Source organism: Vulpes vulpes, chromosome 1 (genome assembly GCF_048418805.1).
Source record: "Vulpes vulpes isolate BD-2025 chromosome 1, VulVul3, whole genome shotgun sequence".
In the NCBI taxonomy this organism is placed as follows: domain Eukaryota; kingdom Metazoa; phylum Chordata; class Mammalia; order Carnivora; family Canidae; genus Vulpes; species Vulpes vulpes.
The window spans coordinates 62,500,335-62,513,516 of record NC_132780.1 but is presented as its reverse complement, the minus strand read 5'-3'; the positions used below and the strand labels follow the sequence as shown (position 1 = coordinate 62,513,516).

The 13,182-nt window shown below is 39.6% G+C and overlaps 1 protein-coding gene across 1 annotated transcript in view; it reads right to left on the bottom strand.

The window, feature by feature from the left end:
• MAN1A1 (mannosidase alpha class 1A member 1) overlaps positions 1-13,182 on the bottom strand; it is a 168,814-nt gene that overhangs the window by 124,534 nt on the left and 31,098 nt on the right. Inside the window, exons 3-4 of the mRNA XM_072765203.1 lie at positions 3,642-3,738; positions 1,010-1,125 (exon numbers count right to left, since the gene is read on the bottom strand). Of these exons, the coding sequence (XP_072621304.1) occupies positions 1,010-1,125; positions 3,642-3,738 (213 nt within the window). The remainder of the gene's footprint in view (positions 1-1,009; positions 1,126-3,641; positions 3,739-13,182) is intronic.

The following is a 13,182-nucleotide window of genomic DNA, read 5'->3' as shown; positions in this document are numbered from 1 at the left end:
AGCCTAGGACCCCAAAGGACTATATACACTCTAATAAAGGCATGTGCCCCAGGTCCTGTCTATCTGTCCTCTGCCTTGACCTCCCCGTTGTGGCCCCTAGAGGCCTGCTGTGCAACTCCTCAGGACCTGTGAGTAATAAATTTCTCTGTTTTAATTTCTCTTGTGGTCTTTGTTGAACTGCAGAGCTCACTCATTTGGCACCCTGTGCTCTGATTAACAAAAGTTAATTTAACAAAATCAAAACAATGTGCCAGGGCCTTTGAGATGGTGATGTGCGCCAAGGACAATGTTTACCACCTGGACTGCTTTGCATGTCAGCTTTGTAATCAAAGATTTTGTGTTGGAGACAAATTTTTCCCAAAGAATAACATGATCCTCTGCCAGACGGACTACGAAGGTTTAATGAAAGAAGGTTATGCACCCCAGGTCCGCTGATGTATCAACATCACCCAATTAAGAATACAAAGCAGTACATTCTTTTATCTTTTTTGCTCCACATGTATGTAAGAATTGACTCAGGATCCGACTGAATAGCATAGATATAGGAAAGCAGGATGGTTATATGGAATAAAAGGCAGACTGCATCTGTATGTAGTGAAATTGCCCCAGTGCCAAACACAAGCACGGAGCCACACAGATCTGTGTTGGCCTCACTGAGGCTCTGACACGCAACTAGCTGTGATCTGGATGAGTCTCTAAAGTTCTAATTTCTAAACTGTACAGGTATGAAAATAATGCCCATCTCACAGGATGGTTGTGAGACTTGAACATGAATGTTTGACACATGTAGGTCTCCATAAATTTTCATTTCCTTTTCTTTACATTTTAATTTGCCAAAAAACAAAGACATGTACTTGTGTAGTAACGGAGGGCAAGAATATAGTATGGTACTATTTAAAATTGCATTGTTTCTGCTAGGTCATGTAACACCATCATTTGCCCCACAACAGAATTTGTCCATGTTAAGCTGAGATTTAAGAACTGAATTGACAACTTTTGTTTAACTCACCACATTAAAATCTAGATTTTCTTCAACCCATGATTTTGCCTCTTCAAATTCATCTTTCATTTCCATTATAAAAAGAGTATCCAGGGCATCTACTATTGTTGCTCCTTTAATACTACCTGAAAATATCAGAAAAATAACTATTAAAATATTTGACAGATACATACAAGCAAATTGACCAAACCTGGAGAGAGAGAGGGAGAGGGAGAGGATAATACTGAATTTATTAATAAAAGGTAATATTGAACACAATCTAAAATTCCTATCACGAAAGAAAATTTTAAAGCTGCATTAAAACCCAACTAATCATTATCACAGGGTATGGATTGATACACTAATCTTTAAAGTTTCTTCTGAGTTGTAGAAAATAATCTCTCAGAATTTCATTTGTGACTGCATTCTCTAGCAAGAAAAAAGTAGATCCGAAACAGAGGAGCAACACACATATTAATTTTAATGTAATCACATAAAAGTACACCTGTGCAAAACTTTTAAATATAATTAAATCTAAAATTATGATAGCTCTAATAAGTGATTATTCAAAAATGGAATTTCACCACCTCTTTGAAGGCCTGACTGATCCTAACCTCCCCTCCCACCCACCCAGCCCATCTCGACTCGATGATTCATTTCCTCTGAACTCCCTTGACATGAAGGCTTTATGTTGGTCTTGCACTCATCACTTTCTGCCTTCCATTTATAATTATTTGTGTACATCTCTTTTAGTCTATAAACTTCCTCAGAATGGAGAAGTCATGTCTTTTTTTTTTTAATTGGAGTTCAATTTGCCAACATATAGCACAACACCCAGTCAGTGCTCATCCCAAGTGCCCCCCTCAGTGCCCATCACCCAGTCACCCCAACCCCCCGCCCACCTCCCCTTCCACTACCCCCTTGTTCATTTCCCAGAGTTAGGTCTCTCATGTTTTGTCACCCTCACTGATATTTTCACTCATTGAGAAGTCCTGTCTTCTTCATCTGCACATTCCATATTAAGAGACTTATTAGGTTTCAATGCTTCATAATAATTTAAAATAAATCATCACTTTATTAACAGAGAACCAAATAATCTCTTCGATAAACATTATGACAAATTTACACAAAACTGATTTATCGATGTGAGCAACTTTCATAGGGATAAAAACAAAAACAGAACTAGATGTTAAAAGTCATAGTAAACAATGAAAAAAATAAAGTCCTCTGAGTCAGCATGAAGTTTCTGAATTTGTCTTCAATTCCTGCAATTCATCATCCCTGCTGATAACTGTGTCGTGAAAGCACGACTTTATAAAAACACCTGAAATCGCTTCTACTGCCACTACTCCAAGTTTGTTAGGCTCTCTTCATCTCTAAACTGTTTCACTGTAATAGGCCAACCAGCCTTTCTGCCCCTCTTCCAGCTCTCCCTCACTGCTCTCACAATTCCTTTCTCCCTACCTGAGTTCCTGCTTCATATGAGTATCTGAACTTCAGATGAATATCTCCTGAGCCCTCTAATGATTTGACAACTATTTACACACAAGTCTTCTGTACGAGGCCAGGAACTCTGCAAAGACTTGTACTGCGGTGATTAAACCAGTGCTAGAAGGAGAGCCCACCACATGGAAGATCCTGAATAAATGGAGAGAAGCATAGTGTGGTGATTAGGACCATGGACTCTGACCTTAACCACATCTGGGTCTGGCCCCAGCATGGCTAGTTAGTACGTGGCTAATACGTGGCAAGCTGTTCTGAGCTGCCTTTTTCTTATCTATAAAATGCCTATGATAATGAGGTTAAGTGAGATGTCGGAAAAATGGCACTTGGCATGTCATGAGTGTCAGCTGACACTGTTGCTTGTATGATTTGATACTATTTAACACCTTCAGTTACAGTATAAAAAGTCACATTTTCTATGGGGAATTAAGAAGTGTCAGAATAAGACTCTATTCCCTTAATCCTGGGACTTATGGGCAAAATTGTGTAGGTTAAAGAAGAATCCAGTGAAATGAGAAGGGCACTCACTGGGTACCTCTGTGACCCAAGGAATCCAACTTTTCTGTTACCTAGCTTCCTCACCTCCACAGTGAGAATGTTATTAACATCCACAGTACCAATCACCAAGGGATGCTGGGAGGAGCAAAAGCAATAAAGCATGCCAAAGTAGACAAATGAAAGTTCAAATAACTGACGTAATCTATTTGCACTTTCTCTTCCATGGTACAAACAGAAGAAACCTAGAGCTACTGTTGGGAGTCACCAAGATACAGTGAAGATCACCATGGCAGGCTGCCTTGGCCAGCTAATCAATAAAGACACAACTTTTACCTGATAGGAAGCAGTTAATGCAGTGGACCAAATGCTCCTCTGCTGGATATCACCCCAGGAGCTAATAATCATGATGCTGAACCTATGTCCATTAAATGAGAATCTTTGGAAGTGTGCCTCAGGCATCACTTTTTCAAGGTAGGTAAGTGATTCTAACATACGGTGCTCAGTCTGAAGGACATACTATGCACAGTCCTCGCAGATAACTTCCATCAGGTATGCAAGTTTCCTACATGGACTGGAGGGGTACTCAAATGTCACCTCTCACAGGTTCTGTCAACTGGAGAAAAATTACTGTCACTAAGAAACCAAAGCACATTCTACTCACCAAACAAACTGCTAGAATGGCCTTCTTTTGATATAGGTTTCAGTTCATTTAATCCCCAGGCATAACGTTTATAATTATTCCAAGCATGTTTCATCATCTGAGAAAAGAAATGAAAACAGGATTATAATTTGAATTTAAGAGGTTTTTGCTACAAAACAGATCATATATTGAAGACCTAAAGGTTAAAGCCTTAAAATTCACTGCTTAGTTAAAAGGATGATTAATTAAAAGGGTGACAATGATATGAATAAACTGGCACACACATGTGCCCCCCTCCCCACACACACACGTTGCCCCTTTATATTTACAAATTGAGATTTCTTGTTTAAAAGAGCACATACTATTTTCAAGTCAGTTCCCAGTAACAGATATTTGGATTATTCTAAAAAGGATGAACCATTCTTACATTTATCTATTTCAATCTCATGAAAGATTTATCTGCAAAGAATCTATATTTAAGGTACTGGTTTTTTCACAAGGTTCTTTGTATTTTGTCAACCTCATAATATACAAATATTCAGGGTTATCACTTTAAACACTTTGATGTATTTTGACTAAGTCTACGTGGAGAAGCGTAGAGGACTTAAGTAAAACTCTATGATTATATCTAAATTTGGGGAAACTTCAGCTTGTTTTAATATAATCAATCCTGAATTATATACATGTGTATATATGTGAAGCTGATCCCGTATACTTCCATTCTAGGCAACTTGTACCGGGAAGGTTTTTAAAGGCCAAACTTCTCTGCCATTAATTGTATAAATTATTTTCAATTAATTTTAACAAAATTTATATATAATGAAAACCAAATTAATTTCTCTTGGCTTACAGATAAAGTTCTGACTTATTGTGCTAAAACATTAACTCTAGTAGAAAGTGAATGATTTTTAAGGGGAGAAATTGTTCTAAGAGCCTGTCAAAATAGTTGTATAATCACTGTATAACAGTTGTTGAATTTTTTTTATGACTCAAAGAATATAATTATTTTTGTATCCCTTTTTTAAAGAGGGCAGGAGACTCTTCACATGTCTCATTCATGCTGCTATTCCCAATCTATTAGCAACATCACCGAAATATGAACATAATCTGAAAATGTCCTAATCTGGCTCCATATTTTAAAATACCTTAAAAAAGCATCAGCTAAAGTTACAAATACAAGGGTTGTTTATTTCTAAAAATCTTCAGTGAGATCAATATAATTTTCTTAAATCTTCATATTTCCCTGAACACAATAATAAACATCTTTCTTTAGCCAATTTGAATATTATCTTCACTATTACTATGAATAATAACTACAAAAATCTGTACAATTTGCTGGGTACTCTGCTACATGCTCTACATTCAGTATCATACTCAATTCTTATTACAACTCTATGAAATGTTGTATTACTATTGTTTGGTAGATAAAGAAACTGAGGCTTGGAAGTTAAAACCCGAGGAACTTTAGTCAGGGTCCTGCTATTTCTTCACAGCTGAAGAGCCAGGGTTCATCCCTGTGTTGGCCTAACTCCAAAGCCATGGCATTAACCAACATGTTACATCATCTTCCTTTAATGAGTCAGCAACAGAATCTTCCTTTGATGAATCAGATGTTTGATCTTCCCCCCAATCCACAGAACGTGGACAAGATAGCATTTTCAAGATTTTCTCTTTATAATTTTATTGGAAAGTATAATAGATTTAAGGATAAAATAACCTGACTTATAACTCCTATAACACCCCTGATTAGTCACATATCACGGATTAGTCATAGTTTTTACGGGATTTTCTCTATCTGAAAAAAAGTGGGGTAATTCCTCATGGGGTGTATGTAAGGATTATATGAACATAGACTATGACTGCACTTAGTGTACTGCTTCCACATGGTGGGTAATCACATGTTTATTGAATTTGAACCTATGCTGAAACCAATTAAATTCACATCACAGAAAAAGAAACTGATGAGCTTGTGAAAAGACTAGGGATAGGAAATCCACAAAAACACCTTGAGATTACATCTGAGTTTGATTTGGTTTTCCTGTTAATGGACTACATTTGGTAAACTTCATTCCTGTAAATTTCCAAAGACACTTTATAAATTCAAAAGCTTTTGAAATATACCTGACACAAGAACAATAACAATAAAATTTTATGATGATGTGTTTTAGCCCTAAGTCTGAGTGGAAACCAGTGTCATATACTATTAATGACTCAAAGATGGCATAAATCTCTCCTACAGAAGACTGCTGCTTTATCAAACATTATCATTTATACCATGTACTACTAGTACAGAACTTCCTTGAGTTGCCTCTGTAGTATATATTAACTTTTTTCATCTTTTTTTTCCCCAAGGGAAAATCTGGCACTAATTGCTTGGCTTCCTACATTTTAAAAGTTGCTGTGGCACATTTCACAAAATGGGTTCCTCATCCCATGATATTTCTAGGGGTTAGAGAGAGAAAAGAAAAAGAAAACCATGTGGTCAAAATACCTTGAATGGAGCATAAAGAGTGGTTTCTCCAGGAACTTGTCAAAAGAACAGCCATGTTGTTAACTGATTCCAGTGGTCGATGACCTCTGGAAATGATTTACCAAGTTAAAGCCAAACAGAAGACGTAATGTGTATGTGTGTGTAGAGTAACAGTGAGAATGAACTCACAAGTTATATGTAAGCTCAGCTTTGTAACTAAGATTTATGACTTTACAAATACCTGAAAACACTGAAATGATACTAGCTTCTGATTTTACAGTATTAAGCCACTAGCCAGCTATGGGACCATAGGGATGGAGGTATTTAATGTCTTTAGACTCAGTGTGCTTATGAGGTGACAGACTACAAAGGTCAATTTCAAAGTTCAACTACTAACAAAGAAGTCCATGGATAGGATTAATCTCCATCTTCACATGCTCCTTAATTTTGTTTTGTAGTATTTCATCAATTTAATTAGAGTTGTAGAGCCTGACATCCCAAGCAGAAGGATTAAAATAGCCCTAAACAACCAGAGGTTGATTAGGACTTCAAACACAGTTGTGAAACCCTCGTGTGAAAAAAGCAAAAAACAAAAAAACTCTGAAAGCATAAGAAAGATTTGTATTTTCCTGAATGCCTATGTTTGTATCAGTGAGAGGTATAGCTAACACAGTGTGAATGGAAACAAAGAGAAGAAAATGATACAAAACTCTAAAATAGCAATCCATTATATTCACCCAGAGAAACTTAAATTAAAACACAAAATATCCCCAAAATAGCATTATTTCTCCTTGACTCTATACTCAAAGATTCCTCCACTAGCACTTTCTTTTCAATTGGCATCAAGGCTAAGTAATTAGGCAGTCATTTATTGAGTGTCTGCTACACTATGAATAAGATACCGAAGGATTAAAAAGAAAGTGTACATGACTCTATCATGCTTATAAACTCATAGTGTATGGAAGCTTAACATTGTCTGTTCTTACATACTCATAAATATTTATATATATAGCAGAATAAGAAAACTAATGTTGTGCCCAACTCTACTATTGTACCTAATGATTTGCTTTCAATTTTATGTCCTGACCTGATCAAGGATGGGAGAAGCCACAAATAAACAAAATATGCTTGAATTTCCCCAGGTATGTATAGAGTTCATAACCTACATTTTTGTTGCCTTAGAGAGTTGTTTTTTTTTTTTTTTTTTAAGATTTTACTTATTTATTTTAGAGAGAGAGAGACACCATGAGCAGGAGGGGCAGAGGGTGAAGGGGGGAGGGAAGGAGGGAGGAAAAGAGAGAGAGAAAGAGAAGAGAGTATCAAGCAGATTCCATGATGAACATGGAACCTGATGTGAGGCTTGATTCCAAGACCTTGAAATCATGACTTAAGCTGAAACCAAGAGTCGGATGCCTAACCGACTGTGCCACCCAGATACCTCCCCCTTACAAATATTTTTATTTGCTGATGCTTTAATTATATGATCTTAGGTTATTCACAATACATTAAAAAGCTTTTTGAAAATCTGTTTTTGCCAGACAGATCTTATGAAGGCTTGAACTTTCTTTGCCCCTTTAAAAAAAGGCTACAAGCTCAAGTCCCACTTGTAGCTCCATTCTGTGTGGACTTACACAAGATTTTCATCATTTTATACAGTCTGATCCGAGTAAGTCCCTGGCACCTGTGGACTGATCTAGGGCCTGGTGTCTGACCCAAAGGTAGACAACTAAGAGCCAGCCAGCCAGTAGCCCTGAAGATGAGGTGTCTGGATGTGAAGCTCTGTCTACTGGATGGACCAACCCAATCCTCTACCTATGGAAGTGTAACAGAGATATTCGCAAAGGATCCAGAGGCCAGAGTGAGGTAGAAGCAGAGAAGTACAAACACACAAAGAGAACTCCAGAAGGCGGTAGCAGCCTGGGATATTAAAACCACAGGGTCTTATCTTATCAATGGTCAACAGATGCTGGGTAAGGTTTCACAGAGTATGTAAAGCAGGCAGGCTCTAAATGGCTAAAATGCTGATTTAAAAAAAATAATTGGATGTGTAAAAATTTGAATTTAGTATCAGTGGGCTATTGATACTAATATCAATACTAATATAACAATATATAACAATATTCTGGCCTATGACACTAGCAACTCAAGGGCCAAAAGACAGAGGCCACTTTTGGCTTGTCAATAGCTTGACAGCTGGCACTAAGAGGAAGAAACTATAGTTCAGTGACATTCACACTCCCCCCTGTTCTAGAGATGAAGGGCTGTGTGTGTGTCTGGTTCAGGTGAGATCTAGGGTGTGAGGTCAATCCACCTCCCCATTCAAGAAGAAACAGATAGCCTTAGCTCTTAGAACTATACTTAGTTGATGCTTTGAAAAAATAGGAATTTTAAAAGCCAGACAGTAGATTCTATCAAACTTTGCCTGAAATGATTTGTTTGTCCCATGAAAGTACCTCCCAGAACTTTCAGATAAAATTTCAAAAACACTTTTAGGATCACTGTATCCATCTTCCGTTTTTTAATCTTTGGTGAACTGGGAAGTGGCAGACAGGAAAAATAAAAAGTGATTTCAGGGAATCAGGTTGCAGCTTCTCCAAAACCTCAATTATACACAGGAGAAGAATTTCTAGATGTGTGAACACAAGGCGACAATCTAGGCACGCTGCCTTCTTATCTGAAGCTGCACCACTTTGGAAGGAAGGCTGAGAGAAGTGGAAGGAGTGTCAGGCCAGGGAGAGACCCGGGGCTGGGGACAGCTGTCGGAGGGAGCAAAGCCAGCAGCTTCCCTGGGGATGACCGAGCCCTGCGGCCTGGCTCTCCTCTCCTACACTCTTAGTTTTCTCATCTTTAAAAAACAACAATCAATTGTAACAAAGGTGCACGATGTTAACAGTGGGTTGTGTAGGTGCTGGGCTGTGTAGGCGCCGGGGTAAATGGGAACGCTCTGTACTTTCCCCTCTATTTTGCTATGAACTTAAAACTGCTCTAAACAAATAAAAGTATATATTTAAAGAAGAGTAACATCACCGTCCTCACTGGACGGTCATGCGATCCAATCAGAGTACGCGCCTGGCCAGGGAAGACCTCCAATGAATACTGCGGGCCTCCATGCACCCTACCTCCTCACTGCCCTCCTGGGCCCAAGGATTAAGCAGCAGAGATAAGAGAGAAGAGCCTGAGAAAAAGGAGGACACTTAGCTACACTCAGAGCAGGCAAGGCAATTCAGGGAGAAGTGAATTAGCAGGAGAGAAAAGGAAAGAGGCCAATGTCACCCAAAGGTGACAACGCAGAGCTTGGTGTCACCGCATCCACCGAGACTGCAGGCCCGGAGTCTACCCCGATTACAGCGTCTAGCATCCTCTCACTAATAGGGATCAAGACAGACCTGGGGACGATGCTCCTCCTGACGCAGTTCCTCGTGGAGCAAGGCCCCGAGCCCAGCACCCTGCTCTTTCTCAGGGCCGAGAACCAAGGAAAACCTGCCCAGCAGTGACAGTTCCCAATTTTACCCCAGATCGAATTAAAACATTCATTCAGGAGCCTTGCTCAATTTATCTCCTTCAAATGCTGAAATAGATGAGTTCTCTGTCCCTTCCTCCAAGGCTGCTAAGGTGTTCTGTTTCCAAGATCCTTTTTCCTAATGTTACAATGCCAACTGCTACTTTTTGAGCACCTACTGGTGGCACGATGTGAATTATAAATGAGGACAGAGTAGGATGCCAGATTTGGGGAATAAAAAGACTCTGTGTGACATGTGTAAAATATGTTTATCTGACGTGCAAATTCTAACACAGTCCTGTATTTCAGCTAGCCCCCCTAGGACACAAGGACAGAACACGTTCAGTGCCTGCTTCCCTGTTCAGGGCCAGCTCCCTGGCTTGTGTCCTGCTCCGCCTTGGGCCTGAAAGAGGGATGAAAACTCCAGAGCCAGACAGAAACAGAATGGCCAGGTCCAGAGCAACTGGAAATGACAGGGCATATGGTAAAACAAGAGTGGAGGTTCTGACTAATGCCATTTATGAAAAATACTAAGCTTGCGTTTAAGGTTTTTGAGCCAGGTTTTCCAGAGTGCTGGGGGAAAAAAAAAAGTCTGCTAGCTAAGGAAAAAAAAAATAGATCTGTGAGCCACAGATAGCCCACAGACCAGCAGTCTGCAACGCAATCCCCGGTTTATAGGTACATGTCTAGACCTGACCACTCTGTGTTTAGATCTGTGGGCACATCGCTTACCCACATGCACTCAGCAGGCAGGGCTTGGCCCACCTCTGCCACAGGCTGCCCTCACTGCCTGCTCTTGGGCTGTCCTGGCCCTACCATCGGTGCTGTCTCTTGGCCAAGAATTAGTGGAATCAGCAAGGTCCTCCAGACCGGAAATGTAAAAAGCATTGTGCACACACTTCTCAGTAATTCTCTTCTGTTGGATTTCACATTTTAGGATGCATTTAGAATTTTCAATGCTCTGTTTTATAAATCAAACTGCAGGCGTTGAAAAGGAGAAAGTGACTGAACGGTGTCAATCATCTACCACAAGTCACCGTAAAGGGAACTTGATAACAATTTACCACATACTGATGCCTCACAACACCTCTATGAGGTATTATTACTCCATTTTACAGATGAGAAAGCTGAGGCCAGGCATAGTGCAGAGGAAGAGCAAGGCTGCAAACTCACTGGTTCTGATTCTTGCCACTATAAGAGAGCCCCCACTTTTCTTTTCTTTTTTTTTTTTTTTTTTGCTGCTAGTCACTTTTTAAAAGATTTTATTTATTTATGCATGGGGAGGGGAGAGGGTGGGAGAGAATCTCAAGCAGATTCCTTGGAGCCAGATGTGGGCTCCATCTCACAGCCCTGAGATCATGACCTGAGCTGAAACCAGGAGGTGCATGCTTAACCATGGAGCCACTTAGGTGCCCTCGCTTCTTGTCAACCTTAAGATAGTCAACCCCAGTCTCCGAGCCTTCCCACCATTCTGTGTACACAGGGCGGCCCTATCATGGGCTCCAAGGAGACAGCCAGGCCTGGCACCACATCATGGCACTCACCACACAAGCTTGTGAGACAGCTCAAGGGAAACAGCTTGCAGCACTGCCTCCCCCTGCCTGCTTTGCATCCTTCATGGCCTTCCTTCCCCTAGCGCTCCCACCAGCTCTAGCCCCAGCTCCTCACCTCCTGGCCCTGGAGGCTACCTGTGCAGGGAAGATGGCGGCCCTGCTCATCCCTGGATTTATGGAGAACCGTGGGTCCCCCTCCTTCACCCCCAGCTGCTGTCTTCAGCTGTGCCAGGTCCTGAGCTTTATCACCCCCACCTGGGCCACCTTTGGCCAGTTTTTCTTTCCTCCTCACCACTACTCTTTTTTTCTTGTCCCTGTGTGAGCAATTTGTTTGTTACCAGGTACTTGAAGCTGCCTCTTAACCACTGAGTGGCCACGTATGTGTGCATGACTTCTTCAGTCAGATGTCCTGAATTCTTCCACAGTCAATTTTAGTATACCTTTTTTTTTTTTTTAAGAAGTAGGAAATACACAAAGGAGTAATTATTTAAGGCTATTGTATGAACCCAGTGGGCCACTAAGCATTAATTCCCCAGTGAATTGAAAGAGTGGTTAGCAGTAGCAATATCTTTGGAAAAAGCATGAGAATGCCTGATCAAGCCAGTTTTAAAAAATGAGGATTCTAGTTAATATCCACTTGTGAGGACAGACTGTCCTGTTTTTAAGAAGTATCTTATTCCCTAAGAGGGAGCCAGTTTTTCTAGATCCAGCTCAAGGAACTGGATCATATGCTATTTAATGCTTCTCTTTCCTTTGTGTCCAAATTCTGACATTACTTCTAAAACTTCTGTGCTGTTACCAAGTGGAAGAGGGTACAGGGCAAAAAACAAACATACAAACAAAAACCTCCAAACCAAGACAACCACCCCCAAACTTGACTAAAATGTTCAAATACATATCTCTAAAATAATTCTAAAGGACAGTAACTTAGCATCTCAAAAGTGAGAGGTTAAAAAAAGGTCTGTTGATGTGTGAGTACCTAGCACATCCTTTTTGGGGAAGAAGTACTATTACTGAGAATGTTTTATACATTGACAAGCTCTGCAGTAGCTGAGAATCTATCACTTGCAGTTATTTCCTCATCAAAAGTATCAGCCTTGTAGTTAATAACTATGGTTCTTTTTATATAGAAACTGTCACTCGAGTTCAAAGGTTCAATCTCCAGGTTTTGAGTCTTTCTGATGGTTTTTAATTGACCTAAAACTGCATTCATTAGATTATCCTGCTAAGATCTCTGTGGTCCCCAGGCAATGGGCTGGTAAGGCTTTTCCAAACTGGGAAGCATCAGCATCTACAGATCTTTGCTAGCAATTCAGACAAACTGGTATCCCTTGTTGGGATATCATGAAACTCTCTTTATTCTAAGAAGGAGATCTAAAAGTATTTTTCTATAGAAAACAAATTCTATTCTTATGGAGGGTCTCATCTGAAAAGATTTCTTTAATGTTTAATATTTGTAATAAAAAAGTAAGTCCAAACATTCTTTTAACTCATGCATGTCATTCCACAGCCTCAAATTTTCACTACATTTATCTTTCTGCACTGGTGACACAATGGTTTTTTTTAGAACTGAAATATGCTCTCTTGAAGGGATTTGTTTACAGATTTGTCAAGTTGGTAAAGACAGATAACTTTTTAAATATTCCTTTTTAAAACTTTACAAATACTGTGAGTTAGGAAATGAGAAATGAAAAAAAAATTAGCTTGAAATGTATGTATAAAAATGGGCAAAAATCAGATATTTAAAAAACTATATTATTTTATCACTGTTTTTTTAAGTAAACAAACTAGCCCTAGATAATCAAACCCTATTCTGCTGCAGTTAGCCAAAGGGTCCCAGGGCACAAGTGTTTCTTTTTTTCTCTCTCTTTTGTGTGTATATTCTTTAAAGTAGGCTTTATTTTTTAGAGCAGTTTTAGGTTCACAGTGAGACTGAGCAGAAGTACAGAGATTTCCCATATACCCCCTGCCTGAACACCATACGACCACTTCCACTATCAATATCATGTGCCAGCAGGGTACATTTGTTAGATCAACGAA